The sequence below is a fragment of the Penicillium canescens genome, assembly GCF_028828765.1.
Source record: "Penicillium canescens strain IBT 15451 chromosome Unknown utg000005l_segment0_segment0, whole genome shotgun sequence".
Taxonomy (NCBI): domain Eukaryota; kingdom Fungi; phylum Ascomycota; class Eurotiomycetes; order Eurotiales; family Aspergillaceae; genus Penicillium; species Penicillium canescens.
The window spans coordinates 2,227,189-2,253,502 of record NW_026703967.1 but is presented as its reverse complement, the minus strand read 5'-3'; the positions used below and the strand labels follow the sequence as shown (position 1 = coordinate 2,253,502).

The following is a 26,314-nucleotide window of genomic DNA, read 5'->3' as shown; positions in this document are numbered from 1 at the left end:
TGTCACCATCATACCCCCTTCCCTTGATTCTTTCTTTTCTTCGGTCTAATGTTACTTCGACACTCATTCTCCCGCCTACCCTCGCCGAGCTGGATCTCGCGCGTTTCCCCAATGCCTCTACGCGCAAAGGTGACCAACCCTGCCTTCACGGCAACAGCTTCGGTATGCACTCCTCGGACCGAACACCGACATCAGAGCTGATCATTGATAGATGTCGACGAATATCCCCAAAGAACTTCCCACCGATGAGCCAGATGATGTTCTGTTCAACTCGATTTACGGCATCCGCAGCGTCGAGCTCAACCGCCCTAAGAAGCTCAATTCCTTGAACGGCTCCATGGCACGGAAGATTTTCCCTCGACTGAAGGTTAGATTGGTTCACCGGAAGACAAGAGCAACAGAATACTAAGCGTTGGTTGAATAGGAATGGGAGAAGTCTAGTCTCGCGAATATGATCCTCATCTCGGGAGCTGGCGAGAAGGCTCTCTGCGCAGGCGGCGACGTTGCCGCTCTGGCAAAGCAGAACGCGGAGGGATTGGAGGGACAACAAGCCTCGACTAGCTTTTTTGCCCTCGAATACGCCCTCGACCACATGATTGCTACATATCCGAAGCCCGTTATCTCGTTTATGGATGGAATTACCATGGGTGGTGGTGTTGGCCTCAGCATGCACGCTCCTTTCCGCATTGCAACTGAGCGGACTGTTTTTGCCATGCCCGAGACAACCATTGGTTTCTTCCCTGACGTGGGTGGCTCGTTCTTCCTGCCCCGCCTCGACGGCGAGACCGGCACCTACCTGGCCCTGACCTCGGAGCGCCTGAAGGGTGTGCAGACTCTGTACGCCGGCATTGCTACTCACTACCTGCACTCGAGTGTTTTGGCCAATGTGACCCAGCGTCTCTCTGAGCTGACCTTCCCCGACCACGTCGAGCTCCCCGAACGCCTACACACCGTGAACAAGACTATGGCAGAGTTCTCACTTGGCCTTCCTCCTCTTGAAGAGGAGCCTATGCTCATGGCTGGTAGCCTGCGCACTGCCATTGACCGCTGCTTCGCATTCAACACCGTGGAGGAAATCTTCCAGGCTCTGGAGCAGGAGACAGAGCACAAGGAGTGGGCCCAGAAGACATTAGAGACCCTCTCGAGCCGCTCACCTACTTCCCTGAAAGTGACCCTTCGCCAGCTGCGCCTCGGTAAGAAGTGGAGCATCTCAGAGACCTTCAAGCGCGAGCACGCGATCTCTGCCCACTTTATGCGCCACCCCGACTTTGTTGAGGGTGTCAACGCCCGTTTGGTGTCGAAGCCTCCCCGCCAGGCTGAGTGGCAGCCGGCTACTCTGAAGGAGGTTTCCGACGAGGCTGTGGAAGAGTTCTTCAAGATCCCCGAGGGAGAGGAGCGCCTAGCCCTCTTCAGCAATGGAGACTACAAGAGCTACCCCCACGCTCACTTCGCCCTCCCCTCTGAGAACGAGATTGAGCAAGTTGTGCGTCAAGGACACGCATCACGGAGACCCGTGGTGGACCACTTCCTCGAGAAGTACGCCCACCGCGAGGGTGTCCGCCGAAAGGTCGTCGAGGTGATTGCCCGGAAGACGTCGAAGACTGCCGAGGGAGGGCTCAAGTGGAACTAAGAGGGATACCATCTACCTGTAATTTTTTATTGTTCTGGTGTATTAGAATTTATCGAATATTGGGACTATATACCCACATGCCATTTACCCCATCAATCACCTTCCGTAAAAGTAGAAGTAGAAGTATAGCCTTAAACAACTATAGAACAAGTAGAAAACACAACATTCAAGCGGCAAACACTCCCAACAGTCACTAGTGCGGGTTCCACAAAGGTCCTCAGCCCACCCGCAACATCGCAGATCCGCACCTCAACTCATCTACCTCAATGGCAAATCTACACGCCCAACTTGTATAACCAGCACATCAAAATGGAGCTAGAAACACGGTCTTCCGGATCAAGCAGATCCTCATCTGAAAGCATCAATACCGAGCGCACTATCTTACCGACGTCAGGGCCAAGTTCACAACTAAATACCACCCCAGCACCAGAAGCCCGCTCCGTCTTAACACGCCTCTACATCTCTCACACTCTATCCACATGGAACTCACGCATGTTCGAGTTTGGCGCGGTGCTATTCCTCGCTTCTATCTTCCCAGGCACGTTGCTCTATGCGTCGATATATGCTTTGGTCAGGGCTTTGTCTGCTGTTGCACTTTCGTCTTGGCTGGGTGCGCGGGTTGATCGGTCTGACCGACTTGTTGCTTTGAGGTATTCGATTGGTATGTGTATTATGTCTTTATGGTTTGATTTGGATTGGTTTTATTCGAACTTGATTGCTAATTGGGTTACTAGTTTGGCAACGAGTTCCTGTTGCTGTGTCGTGTTTGTGCTTTGTGCTTCTTATGAGCGCGAAGTCTTGGACAATCACTCTTGTCCTGTTTGCTGTACAGGGGATTTTAGCTTGTTTGGAGAAATTGGCTGCTACGGCAAATACGGTAGCTGTGGAGCGAGATTGGGTATGTTCTCGAGATTTTGAGCTATACATTCTTCATTGCTCGCTATATGAAGTAAGTCCACTAATTGTGTGATGCAATTTCAGGCAATCGTAATATCGGATAGCATCAGTGTGCCTCGACAAGGTAAGTACACAGCAAGTCAATAGCTAAAAGATAAGTAATATCTAACAACCACAGATTTGAACGCCTCAATGCGACGAATTGACCTCTTCTGCAAACTCCTAGCCCCAGTCTTCATCTCCCTAGTCGACAGTATCTCAACTAGCTACGCCATCTGGACAGTATTCGGCCTGAACACAGCATCCGTGATAATCGAGTACGTGGCAATCGCCCAAGTCTACCAAGCAGTGCCAGCTTTGAAAAAGCAGATGCCAGCCTCTCCCACCCAAGAGCCGGACGATATACAATATGGGAACCATGACTCTAATCACACCAACTCACCTGCTGATATCCCCCAAATTATCCAATCCCAATCCCCCTGGAAAGAATATACAACCAGCCCAGTCTTCCTAGCTTCCTTCGCCCTAAGCCTCCTTTACCTAACCGTGCTCTCATTCGGCGCCACAATGGTGACATATCTACTGCACACGGGGTTCACCTCGTTGCAGGTTAGTTATATGCGCATTGGCTCTGTGGCTGCTGAGTTGTCTGGTACATGGACTGCACCAATGATCATGAACCGGATTGGTCCAATCCGGTCTGGATTGTGGTTCCTGAATTGGCAGTTCGTTTGTGTGGCTGCTGCGGCTGCTGCCTTTGTTGGTTGGGACTCGGATTCGCGGGTTGTAGCTGGAACTTTGATTGTTGGTGTTGCTATGAGTCGGGTTGGGCTTTGGGGATTTGATTTATCGGTTCAGTTTCTTGTGCAGGAGGTAAGTTTACCCTTTTGCCCCATTTTGATATCCATGTTGATGTTGTGGTTGTGTTGATACTGATTACCTATCGCATTCACAGAATGTCGAGGAACATGCACGTGCCCGTTTCTCTGCTACGGAGATGGCGCTGCAGAATGTTTTCGAAATGCTTTCTTTCGCTTCCACTATTGCATTCCCGCTTCCTGGGCAATTTCGATACCCTGTGCTCATCAGTTCTGGAGCTGTGGCCGTAGCGGCTATTTGTTTTGCGGCGTATGTTCGCAAGGAACGGGGTCATCTATTGCACCGATCACGGTGTATGGGAGGGGACAAGGTTGTATATCGAGCACTTGGATCCGGGACGGTCTAAAGTAACCTTTTTCCATTTTATTATGAAAATACTGTCCATGCAAGATACCTAGGTACATCTATTGAAAGAGAGAGTCATCGTCATAACATAACATCACATCACGGAAAAAAAAAATCAGGATCGCTAGTCATAATGAGCACACCACTGAAAGCCAATGAAAGATCATACATACAACTCGTGTCTCGAACAAACCGTTCAAATCACGACAAAGAAATCCGAAAACAACTCCCGCCTTACACACTTGGAGTCAGCCCACGTCCGTGAAGCATCCTGCCGTCGAGTCATCTCCTCTAGCAACAAGAGAACCTTATCAGCAGCCGGATGACGCGTAAGCAAAGAAACGGGATCCGTAGCCTGAACAGAAGCCATACGATGCATTTCCTGAACGATCCACTGACGCTGATCACTGGTCCCTTCCAGGCCGGCAACAAACAACGGCCACATAAAACTAACAGGGAGGTGACCAGGCCCGGCAGATTCAACAGTAGCAAGCTGAATGATCTGGTCCACGGCACCGTTGACACGGTCTGTGCGCGGATAGATTGCAAATGCAACGCGGTGCAGGTAGATGAAATTAGCCAGGAAACTGGCGATGTACTGTCGGAACGTGCGGCAGACTTCCATTGCGACTGGGGCGCATAGTATATCGGCTAGGGCTTCGGGTCGTCCGTAGACATCTATTACTGCGGGCCGTTTATGCCATAGTGTTTCGAGGTCTGCGCCTACTTTGTGTGCTATTTGGAGGACTTCGAATTCATCGCTGAGGGTTCCGCGGCTGCGGTGGTGGAGGTCGATGCAGACTATTCGTCGGACGATTTGTTGGGCTTGGACGAAGAATTGGAAGGCGGGGCCTACGATTGATTCATAGACTAGGTAGCTGGGGCTGCGGAATGGGTCTTCGTTGGTGTCGTCTTCTTTCGGGTCATCGTTTGGAGTTGTGGTGCGTGGTGTAGGGAACGTTTGTGGCTCTACTGGCTTTATTGAAATTCCGTGCTCTGGTAGATTTCCTAGCTCGGTTAGAGGGTGGCCTTCGCGACCTGCAATCAGGGATTTGACGTCCAGTAGAGAGACCCATGAGACTAGGAGGTGACCAAGGCCAGTCCATGTTTGAGTGCGATCATGGAAGCGCTGGAGGATGAGGTATCCAGACTTAAGAAAGGAGGTCCCAGCACATATCTCGTGGGATGAGAGAAGCTGAGATAGATGTGAGCTAAAATGCTTCAAATTGAAAGAAGGCGGATCTTACCTCGGATAACATTAAGAGAAAAACAGTCGCATAGACCTTGACAAGGGTGTACTCGCCCACTTCACCAAGGAGACATGCCTGGATCTCCGAACTGGAAACTCTGTAATACGTAGGCGCCCAGCGCCAGCGTTTCCCATCCACCATCGCTTTATGGATATCAGTGTAACAGTACACAGCATTCAAAAGCGGACCAAAGCTCCGCGCATGAGCCAACAACGCCGGCCGCACGTACTTCCACTCCATATTGAGCGGTCCAAACGGAGCAGCCGGCGGTCCAATGGCCAGGAAGTGCTGTATAAGCTGATCCTCATATGAAGTACCACCGGCATCAGACCAGCTCCCCCGCGGGGTAGCACCATCCGAACCACTTCCAATAGACGTCTCATCCAGCCCCGAAGAAGGCGCATCGGGACTGAGTGGGGTGTGACGGTCGACAAATTGGCCCTCCATATTCGGCAGCACACCAGGAAGCGACTGCGATGGACTAGCGGTGAAAGTAGCGTCGAGCCCAGTCGTCAAATCGAGGTGTTTTTGCTCCAGTTCCGATGTGATCCCGCCCATAAATCCAAGCATATCAAATTCGGAGGGGTAAGGATCCCCCGCGGGCAGATGTCGGAGTGTTGGTATTGAATGATCATCGGACCGGAGGACAGTGTTGAAGAAGTTGATGTCGGGTGAGCGCGATGCAGCTGCGACTGCTGGGCCGGGTGGGCTGGTTGGAACTGTCGGTGCAGGGTTCGGCGCATTGGAGCGAGATGGGGATGACCCCCACCCGAGCGCGATGGGGGGTTTATAGACGCACCGCAGTCGCAGTCGGTCGCAGTTCGAGCAGCTTGGTTTGGATTCGTCGCAGCGCACTTTGCGCGCTCTACATGTCAGGCAGCCCGTTCGTCGGCGCGGTCCTGACCTGCCCGCTCCCCGGGCTTTTGGCACCTGATGCTGTTAGTTGGAGCTCGCTTGAGAGTGTTGATTTGTCTTACCTCCATGATGGAACAGGCCTATAGCCAGAGGCAGACATGAAGCCCAGAAAAGTTGCATAGGAAGTGGCTGATTTCCCCGCAATGGCGGTTGCGATTGTGGAGTTCGATGACGAGATTCTGTTCTTTTCTGTTCGGTCTCTTAGGGCTGTCACTATATTGCTTTGTTACAGTAAATATCCACGATCTGCACTTTCAATATACATGTATGCACAGACTTCAGGTACATGCGGCTCGGAACCCCCTGATTCTGTATGACCTTTTGAATGTGGGGAAACATCCCGATATCAACATACAATACAGTACTTTCGCTTGTATACACGGAAATGTTATTTTGTCCAACCGTTATAGCGATTTCCTTCAAAATGAGAGAAAAACCTACATATTGGGGTTCAAATTCATTCATTGTTTTACTATCTACTCGTTTCTCTGGTATTTTGCGGTCAACGGCTGAACGACAAGTAGATAGGTTACCCCGACCAGTAAAGATTATACCAACCTACCACTGTATATATTCTTGTCTGTGCGGTCAAAAGTACGAGGGGAGGTTCTATGAGCCCCATGATTGTAAGCGCAAGAGAAGCGATGCTGGTTTATGCGTGCAAAAACAGGGCTAAATGCGACGTGTTCTTGATCCTGTGGGCTCAATGTACACGAGTCAATGCGTGCATATATCGTGCACCCATGTGCATCCTTGCCATCTGGTACGACATGTACTCTGATCACGACTGTATCCACCCTATTCTCATCCAGTTGATTCGCGCCGGCCATTGTGCCTGCACAATCTTCGTTAATTTCCGGTGCTCCACCTGAACTGGATTCAAGATTTCCGGGACAAATGTTACTATGCGGACTCTCTAAAAAAATGCGATGTCTTCGATCTTATCGCAGTTTGACACGTTTAATTACGAAAGTATTTTCTTGAGTGACATGTGATAATATCGAAATAGATTGATTGCTCGTAAGTAAAAAATCATATTAAGCATAGAACTTGGTTAAATTTGGTCTCACCGTATCCAGCGCAGTGAAGCTACAATGTCCGTTTTCATCATCAATCTCATTGTTGAAATGGTTCATCCCCAATGTTGATGACCTCATTGCTTGTCCCCATTTGATCGGACCCAGAATAGCAGTATCCAGATCTTCATCTTTGGGGGGATGGCAAGCGGCACTGATTGCAGCGCTACAAGACCCGGCAAGTGGCATATCAGACTGCAATCTCTGACAAGAAATCCCGATCAAGATGCATATCATCAAAGAACCAACAAGAATTGACAAAAATATTGGCAAAGGCGAGTATCCCAGAGCACTCACTCTATTTGCTAAGCTTGGGTTACCCTGCATGTCATAAGGAATCACCAACACATAGTAGATGCTTTGAGAGACCAGCCAGTGTAAAATTCCGTAAATCAACAAAATGGGTGCGGCGTATTGGTATGGTACGCTCAGCCAGTATGTTGACCGTTGCCGACTGCCCTTGGCAGGCCAGGTCACTCGAAGTGGCTTGCGCGAAGCACCATAAGAGCTATACTCCCGGGCTGCAAGCATATCGGTCACCACGTTATTATAACAATAATAGGACAAAGTGAGAGCCAGTTGTGGAACGTTGGCTAGCACCACAGATCCCAGCATTGTTAACGGCATTTCTAAAGTTATGATGTTAGAGGAACCTGCGTTGAAGCCTAATTCCCACCATATTTCAAGTCGGGATGCGCTTAGGGACCTGGACCTAGTGACACCGTCGTCGATGCTTCCCAGCGCCATTTCGAAAAGTGCCACTCCTGCTCCAATGCAAGATAAACACCTGATAGAGAAGGTGAGTATGAATGTAGGATTTGATGAGCAGGACCAACTGACAAAAATAGAGTTGCCACCCATTTCCTTTTGCTTGGTACTTGGACTTGCCACTTGCGTCGAACGAGCTTTTTGTATCTTGACTGCTCTTCGGTACCTCTGCGGTTCGCTAGAATTGGGGGCATTCCAGTGCGGTTTTGCTGAAATACTTTCCAGTCCCCATTATGAACATCTTTATTAGATAACCAGCATTGACCCTCTGTCGAAGAATCTGGCCTTGATACAAAGGATGCAACTGCATCACCCCTAGTCAGAAGAGGTGCTGTTTTGGAACGACCGATTCGAGCTGCAAGAAACATTGCCATTATCTTTGCCAGTGCAGTTAGGGAGATGATAATACAGATTGGCGGATTATAAAGCAACTGGCATCTCTCATCGGTGGGGATTGAAAGACACTCTTGAGCGGAAAGTGTTCCCCCAGGCTCATAAGCGTCTTGAGAGTTCTTCCATGATGTACATTCAACGTAGGTTTCGGATGATGTGTTGACGAGACTAAAAGATCTGGTCCCTTCGATACCAGAAAGCAATGTACCGGCATTACTATTTGGAAGGCCCCCAAAAGCACCTGTCCATAGTATGGCCTGATTGCCACCGTCATTCACCGAAATCTCGTTGACTAGAACAATGAGTGCTTTTGTCCCTGTTGCATTCTGGTCTGTTGCAATGCTCTCGCATTCAGTCAGGCTAAGTCGCGTGTAGCTCCCATCTGAGATGTATGAAGAAAATTCGTCCCAGGTGAATGATCCAACGCCACTAATGCCGGCCGGAGCTGCGAAGCATTTTTCGAGACCGGGAGTCGTCAATCGGCCGATATTTTCAGAGGTCAGATCCCTAGGCCCAACGTAGGTGCCAAACAAATTCGTACCCAGAGACTCGAAAACCATGGAGTTGTACCTGCGTTTGTGTTAGAGCGATTCGTCAGTTGCCAATGGTCTTCGTACTTACAATAAATGGAAAGGAGTGGCGGTAATCATCAAAGCCAGCCACAGAACAATACGACGTTTCTCAATTGAAAAAAGATTTCTGATACTGGCAGTACCAATATCAAGCCACTTTCCCTGCGCATGGCACGCATCAACCTCCTCCCGTGTGGGTGCGACAAGCGACTGCATGCAATAATTACTAGCGGCCAGAATCCCCGTACTCAAAATGTTGATAATAAAATGCAAAGCGACATTCCATCGTTTTGTTAAATTGCAGCTGCCCTCATAAAATACCTGCGAGGTTGAAAATTGGAGCGAGGTGGGGTGTTTCCTTGCCAGCCCGGCCGCCACGGCTATGAAGATGATATTGATGAATAGAATACCCGACGCGATTTTGGCGCAGAGATTAACGCCGGAAATCCAACCGGGGTGTTGAATATCGGAGGGATTATGAATAGGTTCAACCGATATCTGTTCGCCTGAGCTCTGGAGTAAAGTGTCTTGTTCGTGGATTTGAGTTGTTGGAGTGGACTGCACTTTTTTGAGATTGGAAGAGAAAGTGAGAGCTGGGTCTGGACGTTGAATAGCGCAGAGCTCAGCTCCACTCTCATTTTTGCGATTTTGCGAGACTCCGTGGTAGTGTTGGCGGAGAAAGAATGACTGGACCCTCACCCAGGCTCGTTTTACCCAGTTCTCCATTTTTGTGAAGCCCGAGACGTGATTCAAGGACTAGTCAAACATTCACTATCGTGACGGGCTTGAGCCAGAGAGGAAACGAAGTCAAGACACATTGAGAACAAACACAGGTCGAGGAGAAAGCCGAAAATGAAGCAGGGCTGTGAATGGGCACGCGGATCTTTACTTCATGAGGCTGAAATTGGCCCCCAACGACTTGCGCGGCTCGTGGTTTGATAGCCCCATCGATACCAGATGGGGGCCAAAATCGAGGATAGTGCAAGGTGACGAACTGAGGGAGTGGTCAAATACACTAGGACCCTTCAGGACAGGTTAATTCTTCGTTCACCCAATCCTTCAAGGATACGAGGATCGATCAACTTCACTGCTCGCTGCGAGTTGGGACCAAGGATGGCGCCAGCGCTAAGTTCAGAAAACTTGTTTCCTGCCTCATAGACATGCGCGTTGATGTGTGGGTATTTTTGAAGACCAATTAGGAGACTTAGGCCAGCAAAGCCACTGCCTATGATGGCGACAGTCACGGACCTTGAGGGCGACGGCATGGTTAGGGAGCTTTGGCTGATAAAGGCGTAAAGGCTGGAGGTAATGCGCACAGAGAAGGATAAATTTGTGAGCTACGTATGTGAAGATATGAGCAAATAAGGTATGATTCTAGGATGTTGGATAAGCAATTATACTCCAGCACAAGAAGAGATGGAATTTCTTTATTGGCCGATTCAGATACTCGGAACCGGAGTCGTACACTGTATGACCCTACACAATTGTTTATGTGGACCGACTTTGGGAAATTAGTAGCATATTCTAGCCGCGGGCTGCCAGTTGGCAAGGAACGAAGACTAGAGAAATTTGTGCATCATATATATTAAAGATTGAAATGTGATCCTAACCGTTTGAAACGGGTGGACGTAGACTGCTTTCTGGTTGAACGGCTTAGACATCAAATTCTAGTGAGAATGTCCCTGTTAAACCAAGTATTTCTGAAACCTGGGAAAGAACTGATAAAAAAGGGTATATACCATCTCCTCCAGCTTGCATATTTCTGTCCATCTTCGCTAAATGTGGGAAAGACGGCATATTCGTTTGTCCACTTGAAATTCCCTTCAAAGGGGGTGTTGGCCATCGAGGTGATATAGACAGCAGCCTTTCCCTTTGAAGCATCGTGTACCAGCTCGTGTACTTCCATCTAAAAGGGAATCAGCGGATTTTACTTTGGTGGAGCTATAGAAAGTTCGTATCACCGACTTCATAGTTCTTCAAAACTCCAATGAGCTTTGGTAAGACTTGCTGCACCTCTGCCCGCGAGCGCGGCGGCACGCCAAGGCTGAAAGGTAGGATCTGCTGCGTATTTTCTGCAGACCAGGTAGCCATCCACTCTTGGGCTGTGAATTTCTTCCATCCTGCGAGAAATTTCTGGAGCGTAGCCGCTTGAATGTGGGCCGGCGCAGGCATGCTAGGCTCTTGCTCAATCTGTTCTCCCTATCTCTGCTCTTTCGCCAATGGAACACTGTCCTTAAGGTAGCCCAATTTGCATCCAATATGTAACGCAAATCAGAAGGATTCTAGACTTATGCTGGGGCGGCCTTTCGACTTCCCAGTTGGGCTGCTTAAAGCTTACTCCTAGCATGACTTTGAGCAACGGAAGTTGAAAGTTGGAAATTGAAATGACGCTAGCTTTGGTTGCTAATTCAAAACTCGGACTCCGAGCATGCGTGTCCGGGGCTCGGCACAATACTGTATATCAAAATAGCCCGAGTTGGATATGGATTTAGTCCGTTTCAGAAAGGCTTTCACTCCAGATAAAGCTTTGTATTAGTTCCACGCATCCATAGAAATGGTCTGCGCAATTATGCCGTTAATCGGTCTTACCGTCAGCTTAATTTCAGCATCGGATTCAAAATGTAAAGGTAAACACACCGAGCTTACAGGTCTCGCAAACCCTCGATGAATGCCAAGAGAACCGACTATTCATGCAAATTACCCGACCATGAAATGTGACAATACCGAACTGCACCCTGGCTCTAGTGTCTAGTAATTTGCTCCTATGCTTATAATAGACTGACCTCGACCTCTGTTTACCCCAGGACACTCTGGCGTCCGACCTCACAATCATATGAATCGTCAATGTATATAAGAATGGGTCTAATTGTCTGCTGTTCTTTTCCCAAGGAAAGAAAAGGGTCAAATCCGCATAAAGTTCGGCTTAACACTAAACATTCTCGTTTCTGTTTGCTTTGAAAAAAGAAGTAGAAATGAAATAGAGATGGGGCATGAACGCCTTCGATTCCTAAGTTCTCAATACGCCCCTTACTTTGTTCTAGATCTCTAATTGATAAGAGTGGGTGTAGTCATAGGGATGAGCTTGTCAGAAGGAGAATATTACAGATGTCAAATACGTTATGTCAAGATGCAGACGGCACAAATGCTGCGTTTTTTCATGACGCGGCCCATTCTGTCCCACCTGGTCCATAATCTCCTGTGTCTTTCATCAAGTTATCCAAGAAAGCCAAGTCGAGATCTTGAAATGGATCATCCTCAATTCTAGCTGCCGTCCCAGGGTATTCAAAGTGCTGCATGGTATCATCTGAGAGAACCTCCGAAAGTAGCGGCGCAAAGAGGGCAGTTACGTCATTGTTGCTGCTGTTGCTGTTTATTTTCTTACGGTAATGATTACTATGGGGATCTGGAGGTATTGATGTTGCGAGAGAGTTCGGCTGTGCTTGCGTCTCTGCCTCCGTCCCGGCTCGCATGACGACCGGGGATTGGCTCTGTCGGTAATTTGCCGGTGGCACATATTGTGCTTGGGAACTTATCCTGTCAGCGTGACTCACGCCCGCAGTTTTAACGACCCCGAAATACGGGATATATTCGTTTTTGCCAGGGATCGTCGTGTCACCGGATTGTGATTCTTCAGTCTCGGGCCCTCGTACGCTGACGCTTTGGGCGCTTTGGAGGTCACCTTCAGCTGCCTTGGCCTCGATGGCGAGCAACCGGCCCAGCAATTGAGCGCTTCGTGCACTCAAGGTGTCGGAGTTCAGACGGTTGAGCTCCTCCATGTTTTCCTGTGCCTGCTCAATCATGGCACGGTCGCCCAAATATTGAGCAGCGAGAAAATTGTCGACCGTTGGGGAGCGGTGGCTATCCAAATGGGCCAATAGCAGGGTCATGGCGGCCATTAGGGCGGTGAAATCAATGGTGCGGCAACTAAATGCTACTTGGTTCCAGCGGCGCAGCATGATGAAGCGGGATAAGATCTCTCTGGAGGCGTTGACACAAGTGATTCGGGAGTAGTCGAATTTGCGCTCAACCGAGTCGCGAAGCATATAGGGAAGGTGGAGCTGGTTGAGAAGGTTGTAGTGAAATAATTGTTCTGACAGTCGCCGCATTTCCCAAAACAAAGCCTGTGAGTCTTTCGTCTGGCCACTGAGGTTCGGGACCAGCCACCATCGGCTTGGCAAGCTCCGGGCTGCTCGCTGCAGCTCCCTGTCGAGCTCCTGCGTCCAGGCGTAATCATAGCTGGCCGAGTCAGATTCGTTGCGCTCCAAAATTCGCGATGCGATGACACAGTGGATTCGTTCAAGACGACCGCTGGCCGAATCCTTGGCGAGCATTGTATCTGACGCCATACTCCGATCTGTGGTCCCCTGTGGCATACCGAGCATAAGACACAGTTGTCGATCGTAAAAGACAATGCGGAACCACATGAACTGTGGGTACGCTTTGGTCTCCGGGTGGAGGATCATGTACTGAGCCCGGTCTCCCAACCGATGAAAGCCCATGGACTGCGCAATAGTCATGGCTCGCCGCGCTGTCCTCCAGCTTCGTCGTAGATATCCGCAATTGGCTTGATACAGGCTCTCGAGCATAATACACTCTAGAAACTCAATGCTGCCCATGTAACTGTCATTCATGGCCACTAAATTGATGGCTTTGTCCGCTAGTCGTTCGCGTATGACTTGTGGTGGCTCTGAGAGACCCCGAAGCTCTTCATGGAGATCTGGGTGCAGGTGCTGGAGGAAGCTTGCTAGGTGTAGCATGTGACGTGCTATCAGAACCGGGTTGACGTTCGGACCCGGGATCTCGAGCAGGCGACTTTGCGACCGAAGGCCATGCCGATCGAGAATACCGTATGGGGTTGTTAGGATTTCATGGAATGGAATAGAATGGTGGCTACCACAGGCCTTGTAGATCCTGGCGGTATCTTGCCGCGAGGGCAAGGAATCGAAGAGAGTCCGAGACAATGCATTGGCCCCAGAAGCGCCGCCAACTTGGGCAGGGAATGAAGGTCTGTCGAGATTGAGATGGTGAGGATGTTCGTCCTCGGCCGGGGTATGAACGGGCCGATGCGATGCAGGAGACGCGTGATTTGAGGGATGTTTGTACATCGAGGCCGGGGTTGGGATGTCGTGGTCCAGCGGCCGGTCCGGGCAGTCTTCAGCCATTGTTCGGCCATTGTCGCCCGCAGCAAGAAATTGGTCAAGTTGAGACTCCACTCGTCGCAGACGATCCCGTAACTGGCGGTTGTCCAAAGGGGTGGACACTTTCTCCGGGAACTCCTGACTCACGCATTTGGTCCAACGTCTATCACAGCCAACGCAGACTGCGTCATCGGGACTATCAAATACGCATTTCATCTTTCGTCGCTTGCATTCCCAGCAGCTGCGAGTTCCTCTTCGAAGTTTCTTACGTTTGGACGGGGGCACTGAATCCCAATCATCTATGTCGAGGGAGGGATTCCTGCGAGCTTGTCCCATACGCTGAGCAGGGGTAGCGTCCATGATGGGTCTGGTCTATCTGGTAGCTGGCACGTTGATGCACACGAGTAGTTCGCATAGCCCTGCAAGCTGTTGTGTCGCAGGCAGATGATTCAGATACATGGGTACAAAGGAATCAAGTGATTCGAACACCTGGACATGAGCACGACGGGGACGTAAGTCAAAGGTAGACTTGGAGCTCCGGAGAGGCGGCGGAGTGGTGGTGTGTCAGCTTTTGAGACCGTACCTTACGAAAGCCCCGGTAATATTCGAGCCAAAAGGGGGGCGCGAAGCTCATCTCGGGTCCTGTTCCAAAATTACAATACTCCGCCGTGATATCGGCGGAACGAATTCCTACATTGCACCATTCTTGATATTCGTCCGCCGCAATGGGGTTTGCAAGCTTAAGGGGGCCTAAGGGGACTGCAGACATATAAACTGCTCTCCTCCAAGAAGTCTCAAAATGGCCTATAGTTTCAGCATTCCTCTACTGTCACCAGACAATAACGTGCAATATGTCGGCACCCACTTCGGATTCCGAGTTCAGCAAGAACGAAGCAGGCCATTTGCCTGACGTTACCGGCCTCAGAAACAAGGAGCGAGGAAGCGATGATACTGAGGGGAGTGGTGACTTGAGCCAGGACCTGCACCAGAAATCAGATCCGGAGTACGCGACGTCTTTCCGCTTGATCATCATCATGGCCACTTTAAGTCTCAGTACCCTGATCGCAGCTTTGGACCTGGTCAGTATTATTTATGCCTAGAGGACTGCGGATTTTAAGCACCGTACACAGTTAACACGATCAATTCGGTCCATAGGGTATCGTTGCCACGGCTATCCCGAAAATTACCAGTGACTTTCACGCACTCAGCGACATCGGATGGTACAGCGGTGCCTGTTTCCTTCTCGTCGGAACAACCTCCGCCCCGTGGGGTAAGATGTACAAATACTTCTCGGCTCAATGGACGTATATGACAGCACTTGCCTTGTACCTGATTGGGAGTATCGTGGCCGCCACCGCACCTAACAGCATTGCGCTAGTCGTGGGTCGAGCTCTGCAGGGCTGGGGATGTGCAGGCACCCTCGGCGGCTCTGTTCTAATCATCAACTTCACGGCACAGCCTAAGACTCGCCCCATGCTCATCGGCCTATGGATGGGCGTCTTCATGATCGCCACGACCATCGGCCCCCTGATAGGCGGCGTATTCACGACTGAGGTCACATGGAGATGGTGTTTCTGGGTGAATCTTCCAGTGGGGGGCACAGCTCTCGTACTGCAATTTCTCTTTTTGCGAATGCCGAAACACATTAAGCCCACCCCCGCGTCGTGGAAAGAGATTCTACTGCATCTTGATCTCCCCGGCTGGAGTTTGCTGTTCACCTCGGTTATCTTCTTCACCTTGGCTCTACAATGGGGCGGCATGGAGAAACCATGGAGTAATGGCTCCGTCATTGCCACCTTGACTGTTTGGGTTGCCTTGACGATTGCATTTGTGGTCGTCGAGTGGTTCCAGGGCGAGTACGCTATCATGCCCCTGAAAATGCTGGCAGGCCGTATTACATGGTCCCATCTCTTATACGCTCTCATGTGAGTATGATTTATGCTTCCTTTTACCCAGAAGCCTTGTCTGCTTCGACATTGGAGCTAATTTGCGGTCTTGTTCTCAAGTGCCAACCTAGCCAACTTTCAGATACTGTTTTATCTTCCCATCTACTTCCAGGCCGTTCATGGCATGTCAGCTATCAAAAGTGGCGTCTACTGTCTTCCGTTCATGGCTTTCTATACTTGCGGGGCTATAGTCAGCGGTATGATCGTTGGGAAGACCCGCTTCCTACAGCCCATCGAGTTTATTAGTGGGTTCATAGCTGTCCTTGGCGCCGCCCTGGTCTACCGCATCGACGTCGACACCTCGAAGGCGTGGTACATCGGCGCTCAGATCCCCTTTGGGCTCGGAATCGGTCTAGGAAACCAGGTTCCGGTGACGGCGTTACAGGGTTTCGCGACGCCAGAAACCGTGGCAGCGACTATGGGAGTAGCTTTCAGTGAGTACTAGAAAACCCCATTAGCATTGGTCCTCTCCGCTAAATTTCCTCTCAGTGGCCCAATCTATCAGCGGGGCTTACTTTGTTTCGGCTGCGAATTCTATCTTCAACAACTACCTGCTGCAGACCTTGGCACGAACTGCTCCTCAAATCGATTCGGCAGAGATCTTATACATTGGAGTGTCAGAAGTTGCAAATGTATACAAAGGCGAGCAGCTGACTTTGGTTCGAGATGCATATATGGTTGGTATCAAGGATGTCTTTGCCTTCGCCCTGGCCGGTACTGCTCTCACTGTGGTCCTGGCCCTTTTGATCCCCTTCAAAAGGCTTCCTTCTCATGAGACAAAAAAGGCCGAGGATAAGGAGGCAGCAGCCAAGACCCCTTGAACTATTATGCATGTAAAAAATACATGAACTGCGAGCATACCGGGCGAGAGACCAACGGCAGATCAACTCACAGAATGTGGTCAAAAGGCCTACCAACCAGATGTGGTTCGGACACATAGATTATTAGTCAATTCATTTAGAAAATTAATGCTGGATACCTAGTGTATCAGCAATTTAGGTATTTTCTATGTGCCTAGACATAGCATTGAACCTTGAAATTCCCCGAGTTCCGATCTTCCCTGCAGCTGGCCTTTGGTCGCCAGAAATTTATATTAGCCCCATTTCTTTCTATCCTTGGGAAACCCGGACTCTTGTGTACTGATAAGATCACATTTTCCCAAGCGACATCTATCTTTGATACTAGCGCCTCCTATTAAAGATCTCTCAACATTATGTCTGACTCAACCCATGTCACATACCTCCCTTATGTCCTTGACGCTGCCACATGCGCCATCGGCTCTCTCCTCATCTATTCGGGGGTGAAAGGAACATTTATCGACCCTCTTGCCTGTAAGTAGCCTTGTGCCGGTATTGCATGATCTGCCTGCCCTCCAAAACCTTCAGCTTATGCATACACTTTTAACAGGGGCCAAAGGTTTCGGGCTTCCTACAGCAACTCCAGAGAATGTAGTGCTTTTCCCTAGCGCGACAGGTCGAAACCTCGGCGCCGGCATTTTTGTCTGGGCCATGATTCTCCTTCGCGAGAGAGAGATCTTGGGCATTTTCTTGATGTGCTGGCAAGACATCAGTATGGACTTTATCACGTACCCGGAACCAAGCTACAGCTACGGCGCGGTCCTTGTCATAGTGGACCGCCTGACTAACATGAAGCGCTTCATACCCTGCAAGGACACCTGCAATGCCGAAGAAGTGACCCGCCTATACATCCGCCATGTCTGAAAACTACACAGTCTGCCCGGTACGACCGTATGCGATAGATGACTACAATTCGTTGCACAATTCCGCTAGCACCTTACGAAACGCCTGCAAATCACGAACCTTCTGTCGGCTGCCTACCACCCCGGGACTGATGGCCAAACTGAACGAGCAAACGCTGTCCTAGAGTAATACCTACGTGCGTACGTATCCTACCTGCAAGACGACTAGTAGACCCGCACCTTGACATATAGTAGTCGACACTGCCTTAAATAAATAGCGGCGTTTCTCCGTAAACATAACGTGTTATCTTAGAGGCAAGGGATTCTCTAGAAAACGAGGGCGGCCTAAATATCTTTAAACGCACTATCACAGAATAAATAGCCCTATAGGCCTGTCTATTAGTTATGGTCTAGATGGAGTTGGACAAATTAGGGGTGCGCTAAGCATTACTAAGGAATCACTGAGTATGCCCAAGTGGTCACTAAGCACTCACTGAGCACTCACTGCCTAGGTGAGTACTTGCCCAGGTGGGCACGCACTTTCGCTCACTAACGTCGCGGTGAGATACCGTATGGATCGCATGGTTGTCATTACGTGAGCTAGCTAGCCAGTTTCACCGCTGTGTAATTACATAATGCTTGCTTGCCGAAGCTGCCAACCTGGCTTGCTCAGCCAGCCCGAGTAGCTGCCTTAGCCGTAAGGCAGCCAGCAAGGCTTGGAGCCCTGCCAAGCGCCTGGGATCACAGCGGATTAGCCATCCTACACGTGACCGATTTGGAGCGTGATCACTCGGAGCCCGTGCTGACATCTACTCAGTGATCCTAAGCCTGAGCGCCCTCATAAAGCGACGGCAGCCCAGATAGGAAAGGCCCCATCCGGCAGAGAGACATTATCCTTGTAAATATAGGTGCATATTGCTCATAGCAATCAAACAGTAGCGAAGTAAAGTCTCGGGTCATCCGCGGGCCCTCCGCGGAAACATCTCTCTTTAAGGTTAGGCTGCCCAATCCATCCGCGCTAGTCATAGTACATACTCCCAGGTAACAATGATTTCAAGATATAAAAGGGAAGATCCATCTATGTAAATGCCAGTCTAAAATCTAATATTTCAAGCGAAACGACCACACCATCATGTCGAAGAAAATAGCACTGGTCATCTGCAGCACCAGAGAGCCCCGACTAAACCCCTTCATCGCTCGATACGTTCTCAACATCATCTCTCGCCAAAACTGCGAGGAAAGTCTTGAAATACTTGATATCAGCGAACAAGGTCTCCCTCTATACAACGAACCTGCCATTCCATCGTTCCTTCCGGAGGCTGATCCTACGCCTCATTACGCGCACCAACACACGCAAGCATGGTCCGCCAAAATTCGACAGTACAGCGCGTTCATTTTCGTTACACCTCAATACAACTGGAGTATTCCTGCCAGTTTGAAGAATGCATTGGATTACTTGTACTATGAATGGAAAGACAAGCCTGCGGCCATCGTGACGTATGGAGGGAGAGGAGGTGGGAAGGCGGCAGATCACTTGCGTGGGATTATTCAAGGATTGCACATGAACGCCGTCTCGATTACTCCTGGGCTCGTTGTGAAGGTTACGACGCTAGAGTCTGTGGAGGGACAGCAGATTGGCGTTGAAGACAAGGGACGGTGGCGGGAAAGTGGTGCTGAAGAGCAAATCTCTTCCATGTTTTCAGAGTTGATAGAGAAAGTTCATGGTCATTAGGGTATCATCAGTCCATAATAATACCTCTCATATCTGGATTGTGGGTTGGGGTCTAAGAATTATGTATATATTCCACTACTGGAACTTCAAGCTTTCTGCGCCACCCCTAGAGGTACTAGACTGGAGCATGTACTGATAATTGTGCCAAATGATCATGACATTAGGAAAAAGAAAGTTATCCTAGCAGTACAAAAGGCGATCAAAAATATCGTTCCGTCAATTCCCCGGCCCGAGCTTAACCCTTGTTCTCCTTCCTTCTTTGGGAATATCCGAAGGAGTGCACGCTTTAAGAGACCGATATGCCCAAAGGCAAGGCAATTTCCAGACCGGAACATCAAGATAAGAATTCGTATCTTCGGCTCCGTTCCATACGTGCTTGTGGGGAGTGCCGCAGACGGAAGCGAAAATGTGACGGTCTTACCTTGCTCCTCCTGTTCAGGCTATTGAGGACAGATTATGGCCTCGCGCTGTAAAATAAAAGCAGTTCCACGACCTTCGGAGATACATTTGTTGGTATGACTCATGTACTGCAAATGGATTCGAAGACCACGGAAATTCAGCTCTCTCCATCCCTACAAAATGCCTAGAAGGCCGTCCAATGACGCTGCTATCCGGCAAGATGCTCTGATTCTGAGTAGTGGCGGGCAAAGCGAACCTAGTCGCCTCACTCCCATCAAACTCAAAGCTCCGTGGTATATGCCAAAGCATCAGAGAACGTGTATCGGCGGTCTGAAACTTTCCATCTTTGCTGAATGGCTCATGCTGTCCGCCCTACTCGGGCTACATGCCAATAGAAAAATTCGTAGTGACTCTGCCTCCGAGCTGGCAAAGCAAGAAGAATACATAAAAACTGGACTATCTCCAAGCAGTCCACCCCGAGGGCTCTATCAAAGAGCTCTTCAAAATTATGATGCAAAACCCCTTGGGATCCTCGCAACAGCCATCTCCTCGTAAAGACTAAAGACCGGATTTGCAAAGGTTGCAGACCTACAACAATACAACCCCCAAGCTTCTAATTCCATGCCTTCTTCCCACCCTACTGGCCTATGCTATCATATCATGTAATCAAGGAAACCAAGACAAGCTATGTGGATCCGCCCATAGTGTATGTATAAAGAAAGGGCGAAAGTAGCAAGAAAATAGAAGAGAGAGACAACAACGAAAATCGAAATATTTTGGCCGTTCATGTGCAACTCTCTTCCACCTTACCCGCCATCGCAACTCCGTTTTACCCGTTGGTCCCGCATCTTCCATGCGCCTTCTGAGAACATAGACCCGCAGTCAAAAGTTTAATTGGAACTCCATTCAAAAAGGAAAGTCTATGTGACCATGCGCAATCTCCTAGCACCAATTTAAAAGAAGTCGCTGAGTTTTTTACATCAATTTGCCACGATGGATGGTAGCATTTCTGCGCGAGGCAAAGCCTTCGCGGCACAGAAGCCAACTTTTCTCGACGTATTGAGTGATCTGTGGGCTCCGAAGTCCAATCCTGACGGTATTGTGAATATCGGTCTTGCCGAGAATGTGAGGATTAATCACCTTCGATTTCATAGTTGTTAATATTTTTAGGCTCTCATGCATGCGGAGATGGAGAGCTTTATTAACTCTAATGTAAGATTCAAGTTGACTGCTTTACTCCACGCACTATTACCTGACCACAACATCGGCACTAATCGCATTCTACAGTCTCAAATCGACGCACATGCATTGACTTACGGGGACGGATTCAGCGGATCGCACAGGCTCAAAGAAGCCATCTGTCATTTCTTGAACAGCCAGCTTTCCCCTTGGACTGCGCTATGTCCCTCTCATCTCGCTATCACATCCGGTGTCAGCAATGCAGTTGAGTGCTGTGCCTGGGGTTTAGCCGAGTTTGGTGATTACATTCTCGTTGGGCGGCCGTATTTTAATGCCTTCAAAACGACATTTGGAACGCGGCCAGGGTAGGGCATTCTCGTCAAGTTCCCAGATGAAGCTAAATTTACCATTGTAGGGTTGAACTATTAGAAGTCGCTTTCGCGGAAATAGATCCGTTCAGTTTGGCCGCAGTCGAACAGTATGAAAAGGCGTATTCTGAAGCGAAGAGCAAAGGTTTCCGCGTCAAAGCACTCCTCTTGTGCACACCGCATAATCCGCTCGGTTTGTCCCTATGTCTTGCTCTTGTACAATGCGACCTTTAATAATGATACTTTTAGGGCGCTGCTACCCTCGAAATGTCCTAAGAGAGTACATGAAGTTCTGCAACAAAAATGGACTTCATTTAATCAGTGATGAGATTTACGCGTTGTCCGTCTGGGAGAACCCTCGCCTGCCTAATGCCCCGGGTTTCACTTCGGTCTTGTCTATGGATGTCAAGGAGGTGATGGATCCAAGCATGGTGCATGTCGTATGGGGGTTAAGTAAGGTCCGAAGTCCCCTTCCCTTCCCTTGCCTTGAGCGGGATCTGACCTGTTGCTTGACTAGGATTTTGGCGCAACTGGTTTGAGGATTGGCTGTTTGCTCAGTCAATCGAATAGGCTGCTCTTGGATGCTGCAGATGGCATTTCGTAAGATTCTTGTGTATCGCTATCTTGGCCGGATGACGTGCTGATTATCATTTCTCAACAGCCTGTACAATTTCCCATCAAGCCTTGCAGACCACGTCGCTACATCTCTGTTACTGGATGACAAATTCACAAGTGTATACATTGCGACAAACCGGTATCGCTTGGCAGAAAGCTACCAATTTGCTACAGATTTTCTCAAGTCCCATCAGATTTCCTACGTTGAGTGCAATGCCGCGTTCTTCGTTTGGATGAACTTGGGGGCTGCAGTGAAAGACCGCGCAGCCACTGATAAGGAAATTACGGCAAAGCTTCGAAAAGAAAAAGTTTACATCGCAGCTGGGACGGCTTATGCTGCTGAAGAAGCGGGGTGGTTTCGAATGGTGTTTGCACATCCGCGCAATGTGCTGGAGGAGGGTCTGAATAGGATGCTTCGGGCTATACAGTCATAGGGTAGTGCTTGATTCAAGTTGCTTATAGAACACCGTGAAGTAAGGAGACCTCAAGGCGCTTTCGTATAAAAAAAAACTTGAAAGGCCGTCTAAACAAGTTATAAGCCGAGTATGCAAGTAGATGACCACAGAGCACTCGGTGTCATGTAAGTTCCGCCTCCGGTCGATACGATTTGAGGGCGCATGGATGCTCCTAAGTTCCTATGAATGCTTACGACCGCACGCTCGCTCCACTCTGCTGCGCCAGCCAGATAGACCTTGCCAGAAATTGATCATTTGGTCTGATTTATTCTCCTTCAGAGAGCTGGAATAGCCTGTGAGTTTCTTGCTGAAGAAAGGATATGGGCCTGGGAGCTTCCTGGGGGCAAGTGTCATGTTGTTTGTGTGCATTTTTAAACTAAAGAGTCTCCAAACCTATTTTTTAATGCGCTCCTGTGAGCAAAGAAGCTCCTTTGATCCTAACATAGCAACCGGGCCTTTGGAGAGAAGAATTTCCAGATGGATATTGTGTGGCTGCCGATATGAAAGAAATGCACCCCACCCCTCCAAAAAGGAAAAAAACAAAAAAGACGACGAATCGGTTTCCTACCGGTCCCCAGATATTGATCAATCAAAGGGAATCAGTATTATTACATGGTGATGCATCGGTATCCTCCAGCGAAAAGATGGACACCTGAAATATTATTGACAGGGATATGCACGCAGCCTGCCCTTCAATTGTCCCTCGGAGACTAGATCAGAGAAGCAGCCCCCAAGGAAGGTACAAAATAGAGCGCTGCACCGAATGAAAACGATATGACACCAATGACTAAACTCACAGCTGCATAGTCTCCAAGCGATGCATCTAGAACGCTGTTCATGATGGATCCCACAAAGCCCGCTATGCCCCAGGTTATCAGAACTCGACCGTAGCTGGAAGGAAATGACGCAGGCTGCTCCAGTTGGGCTTTGACCAATCCAGGGAGGATACTAAACCCATTACCATGGCCAAACAGGCCACATAAAAGACAGGCAATTGCCACAGTTGCGTTCTTGAATTGCGAAAGCAGGGCTAGAAGACAGCCTCGCAGACAGAACAAAACAACAAAAGTGAGCCTCGGTCCAAACTTTGAGTTGAGAAATGGAGCTAACAGCCCCCAGAAAACAATGCGATCATGCTGTAAGGCAAGAATTGAAGAGGGTTGTATTCCGTGCCTTGCGTGTGATAGCTTGCGAAAGGAAGCAAAGCATCAAAAATTACCATTCCAGGTAAAGCGTTCAAGAAAAGCAGAACAAACAAGAAGGAGTCAGATTCGCTCTTCTGTGCCTTCAAAAGGGAAGGAGCCTTCCTCTTTTCACTGGGCACCAAGACCATAGTAGCGGCTCCGACGACGATAAACCCAATTCCTGCCGACGTAACCCCAACTCCGAGACTATTTGCATCCAAAGACGCAAAATTAAAAACGAAGTCAAGCATAATGCACGCCGCCGCTCCGGATGAGAAACCCATAGGCCCGATTGCACTTCGGACGAGCGAAAGGTTAGAAAAGGCTTCCCCAACCAAAACAACAACTGCTAGATAGGTCCAGCCGACACCAATGCCTCCAGCAAGCAGCGAAACGAGAATAGCAATAAAATTCAATCTAGCCAGAAAGATGCCTGCACTCGCCACGGCAAAGCCCCAAAGTGCCGTGCCCCATGCAGCGACAATTCTGGTACCTTTTTGTTCGATCAGTGACGCACAAGTGATCACACCAACAGAAAGTCCTAAACAGGCGGCTCCAAAGGGTGCAAGTGACCAAGGCCCCGATATGTCAAGAAGTCGTGGCAGCTCCATTTGGAGTGTGGTAAGAGCGTACAAGGTTCCCACGCAGAACATGTTTGCAAAACTTGCTAGGGCAATGGGCAATGGACCCGGGGTCGGGTACGAAGAAGAGGGCGGACGGTTACGTGGGATGATTTTTGACATTGTAATAGTTTCGAGATGGAAGACAAAGGAAGAGGTAAATATGCCTGGCTATGAGGATGGTGGAAGTCGAAGTTATATTTCTTGCGGGGCAATGCCTTTATATCGCTTTTGGAAAGTTTCCATTCATTTATGTTTTGTAATTTCAAAGTACGATTTAGCCGCAAACAACTGGTGGATTCGACCCACATAGAGGCAAAAGAGGTGCCACACCGTGCTTGTGGCTACATGTAATAAGGACTCTTTTCAATTCTTTTTCTCCTAACTTTGTCACCTAATTGGACTTATATAGATTTGTGCACAAAATTCTGATACGATGAAAGATTGGGTCACTCTGGAAAACTAGACTTCGTGAAAATGACCGGGTCCTTCCGAGAGCGATTGACCTGCAACTGGAAAACATCGAGTCTTTGATATCCACCAACGACATCATGGTACTGCTTCCCTTCAATGCAATAATCGAGGTTCATATCGGCGTAGATAATATTTTCCTCATTCTGCAAAAATTCAACTGGTTGTTGAACTTTGGTTGTTTCGTCCACTGTAAACGCAGGAACCGGGGCGCCCGTTGGATCTAAAAACATGCTGATCCCTTGAGAAGAATCTTGCAGAGCACGTCGTACTATCTCAGGTGAACCAGAACCTTCCACTATAGCGTCTATGGCCTCCAGATCAAGGAGGCTACTGCACATGACGCCAAAGGACTTGGCTTCGAAGCAATGAGCAGCGGCTCGCAAACGATTGGCGAGAACATTGTCGTAGTTGCGAGAACCTTGGCCGGACTGCTCGTTGGTTGGCTCAGAAATGCTGGCGGGAACCTTGGTCGGCCAAATAGATGGCCAGGATGAGATGTGAATTTGTTCTTTCTGGGCCATCAAAGAGTATCGGGCTAGTGGGTTTGTATTTTCGCCACAAATAAGACCTCCGATACGGCCATATGGAGTATCGGCCACACGCAGCCCGTAGCCATCGCCCGGACTCCAGGTCAATTTCTCAAAGAAGGTCGGCATCAGCTTCCGGTGGTGGACGACGACTTCGCCGTCAACGTTGATAAGTACATTTGAGTTGTACAGACATGCTGTACTTGCATGAGCCTTTTCGGAAATACCCATACTGATGACCGTGTTGGTTTCGCGTGCCACATCTCGAAGGGCCTGAATCTCTGGACCATCTGCGTACACAGATTCCTGAACAATTCTTTTGAAAAGGTCATGGTTTTCTGTTGGCGGACGCAACGCACTCCAGAGAGGGAATGCTGAGATGTAGGACTCTGGAAAAACGATCACATTTGCCCCATTCCCGGCCGCTTGGTAAATGATAGATATTGCCTTGTCAGTTGACTTTTGGGCTGAAAGAAAGCGGGGTGCCACATGGCAAGCAGCAACACGAGTAAAAGCGAGAATAGAAGCCATGTTGGGATTGATTCAAGATAGAAGGCCGTTCTCATATATCCACGTTGAGTCTATTGTTTTGAGGAGCTAGCTTACTTACCAGGCTGCTTGTTGACAAGGAGGATGTCCCTGTTTAGTTAGGTTACCGAAATCATAGAGGTATGTATAGCGGGCTTCCACACCACAGTGATCTGGTGATGATATATCCGCAATAGCCGCTTTTGCCCCGTCTTGCCGCAGATTGAGCCGACAAATAAAAGCGATGTCACATATTCACGTTAGACTCAGTTTAAACTTTACGGGCAACCTTATCGACAGGCTATCTAAGAGGTTACTGGTCGACAAGCGAGAGGTCCGTAGTAAGTTATGGAGATGTAGGGGGCGTGGGGAGGGGTGGTTTCCGCACTGCCATAACCCGGTGATAGTCTCCCGACAGCCAATTTCGTCATGTCCTGCCGTTCAAGACGAATCGTCTAACCGAACTTCTTCGCGTGGCATGTCGCATGAACAAAATTGATGAATTGCTTCAATATCCCACTGGATCTTCCGGTTTCATCTGTTTAAATGGGCTGCATTGACGGATTCATGAACTGAAGCCTAGGAATTAGGAAAGGTGTGATTCAAGTGTTCACTGTATTGATAGATTTACATGAGAGAATCTACGACAGCTCTCATTAAGAAATGGTATAATTAACATTTTCCACATTTCCATTAAGTAGCACCGAAGTGTTAGATGAATTGTA

At 49.1% G+C, this 26,314-nt stretch overlaps 13 protein-coding genes across 13 annotated transcripts; 6 read left to right on the top strand and 7 right to left on the bottom strand.

Annotated features, from left to right (window-relative positions):
* Positions 1–111: 111 nt before the first annotated feature.
* N7446_008454 (mitochondrial 37S ribosomal protein mS47) lies at positions 112–1,630 on the top strand (the record flags this gene model as incomplete). Its single annotated transcript, XM_058517199.1, has 3 exons — positions 112–162; positions 212–367; positions 425–1,630. 3 exons carry the CDS (start codon positions 112–114, stop codon positions 1,628–1,630), a joined length of 1,413 nt encoding a protein of 470 aa, XP_058370845.1.
* Positions 1,631–1,939: 309 nt separating this feature from the next.
* On the top strand, positions 1,940–3,752 carry N7446_008453 (putative iron-regulated transporter; the record flags this gene model as incomplete). The annotated part of the gene is made up of 5 exons (XM_058517198.1): positions 1,940–2,291; positions 2,365–2,528; positions 2,612–2,651; positions 2,706–3,400; positions 3,483–3,752. 5 exons carry the CDS (start codon positions 1,940–1,942, stop codon positions 3,750–3,752), a joined length of 1,521 nt encoding a protein of 506 aa, XP_058370844.1.
* A 195-nt stretch (positions 3,753–3,947) lies between these two features.
* Positions 3,948–5,984, bottom strand: N7446_008452 (Zn(II)2Cys6 transcription factor; the record flags this gene model as incomplete). Its single annotated transcript, XM_058517197.1, has 3 exons — positions 3,948–4,946; positions 4,999–5,931; positions 5,979–5,984. 3 exons carry the CDS (start codon positions 5,982–5,984, stop codon positions 3,948–3,950), a joined length of 1,938 nt encoding a protein of 645 aa, XP_058370843.1.
* A 969-nt stretch (positions 5,985–6,953) lies between these two features.
* Positions 6,954–9,451, bottom strand: N7446_008451 (uncharacterized protein; the record flags this gene model as incomplete). The annotated part of the gene is made up of 3 exons (XM_058517196.1): positions 6,954–7,779; positions 7,833–8,723; positions 8,775–9,451. 3 exons carry the CDS (start codon positions 9,449–9,451, stop codon positions 6,954–6,956), a joined length of 2,394 nt encoding a protein of 797 aa, XP_058370842.1.
* Positions 9,452–10,410: 959 nt separating this feature from the next.
* On the bottom strand, positions 10,411–10,631 carry N7446_008450 (uncharacterized protein; the record flags this gene model as incomplete). The annotated part of the gene is made up of 2 exons (XM_058517195.1): positions 10,411–10,432; positions 10,465–10,631. 2 exons carry the CDS (start codon positions 10,629–10,631, stop codon positions 10,411–10,413), a joined length of 189 nt encoding a protein of 62 aa, XP_058370841.1.
* A 35-nt stretch (positions 10,632–10,666) lies between these two features.
* N7446_008449 (uncharacterized protein) lies at positions 10,667–10,897 on the bottom strand (the record flags this gene model as incomplete). The annotated part of the gene is made up of 1 exon (XM_058517194.1): positions 10,667–10,897. One exon carries the CDS (start codon positions 10,895–10,897, stop codon positions 10,667–10,669), a length of 231 nt encoding a protein of 76 aa, XP_058370840.1.
* Positions 10,898–11,880: 983 nt separating this feature from the next.
* Positions 11,881–14,223, bottom strand: N7446_008448 (uncharacterized protein; the record flags this gene model as incomplete). The annotated part of the gene is made up of 1 exon (XM_058517193.1): positions 11,881–14,223. The coding sequence occupies one exon, from the start codon at positions 14,221–14,223 to the stop codon at positions 11,881–11,883; it is 2,343 nt and encodes a 780-aa protein (XP_058370839.1).
* A 390-nt stretch (positions 14,224–14,613) lies between these two features.
* On the top strand, positions 14,614–16,648 carry N7446_008447 (MDR family MFS transporter). Its single transcript, XM_058517192.1, has 4 exons — positions 14,614–14,942; positions 15,019–15,788; positions 15,870–16,243; positions 16,299–16,648. Exons 1-4 carry the CDS (start codon positions 14,715–14,717, stop codon positions 16,628–16,630), a joined length of 1,704 nt encoding a protein of 567 aa, XP_058370838.1. The 5' UTR covers positions 14,614–14,714; the 3' UTR covers positions 16,631–16,648.
* Positions 16,649–17,022: 374 nt separating this feature from the next.
* N7446_008446 (DUF4267 domain-containing protein) lies at positions 17,023–17,530 on the top strand (the record flags this gene model as incomplete). Its single annotated transcript, XM_058517191.1, has 2 exons — positions 17,023–17,140; positions 17,217–17,530. The coding sequence occupies 2 exons, from the start codon at positions 17,023–17,025 to the stop codon at positions 17,528–17,530; spliced, it is 432 nt and encodes a 143-aa protein (XP_058370837.1).
* Positions 17,531–18,640: 1,110 nt separating this feature from the next.
* N7446_008445 (flavin-dependent quinone reductase) lies at positions 18,641–19,240 on the top strand (the record flags this gene model as incomplete). Its single annotated transcript, XM_058517190.1, has 1 exon — positions 18,641–19,240. The coding sequence occupies one exon, from the start codon at positions 18,641–18,643 to the stop codon at positions 19,238–19,240; it is 600 nt and encodes a 199-aa protein (XP_058370836.1).
* Positions 19,241–20,632: 1,392 nt separating this feature from the next.
* On the top strand, positions 20,633–22,235 carry N7446_008444 (aspartate aminotransferase; the record flags this gene model as incomplete). Its single annotated transcript, XM_058517189.1, has 7 exons — positions 20,633–20,764; positions 20,810–20,851; positions 20,927–21,183; positions 21,234–21,379; positions 21,436–21,626; positions 21,704–21,786; positions 21,848–22,235. The coding sequence occupies 7 exons, from the start codon at positions 20,633–20,635 to the stop codon at positions 22,233–22,235; spliced, it is 1,239 nt and encodes a 412-aa protein (XP_058370835.1).
* A 1,126-nt stretch (positions 22,236–23,361) lies between these two features.
* N7446_008443 (major facilitator transporter) lies at positions 23,362–24,183 on the bottom strand (the record flags this gene model as incomplete). The annotated part of the gene is made up of 1 exon (XM_058517188.1): positions 23,362–24,183. One exon carries the CDS (start codon positions 24,181–24,183, stop codon positions 23,362–23,364), a length of 822 nt encoding a protein of 273 aa, XP_058370834.1.
* A 326-nt stretch (positions 24,184–24,509) lies between these two features.
* N7446_008442 (carbon-nitrogen hydrolase family protein) lies at positions 24,510–25,592 on the bottom strand (the record flags this gene model as incomplete). Its single annotated transcript, XM_058517187.1, has 1 exon — positions 24,510–25,592. One exon carries the CDS (start codon positions 25,590–25,592, stop codon positions 24,510–24,512), a length of 1,083 nt encoding a protein of 360 aa, XP_058370833.1.
* Positions 25,593–26,314: the final 722 nt, after the last annotated feature.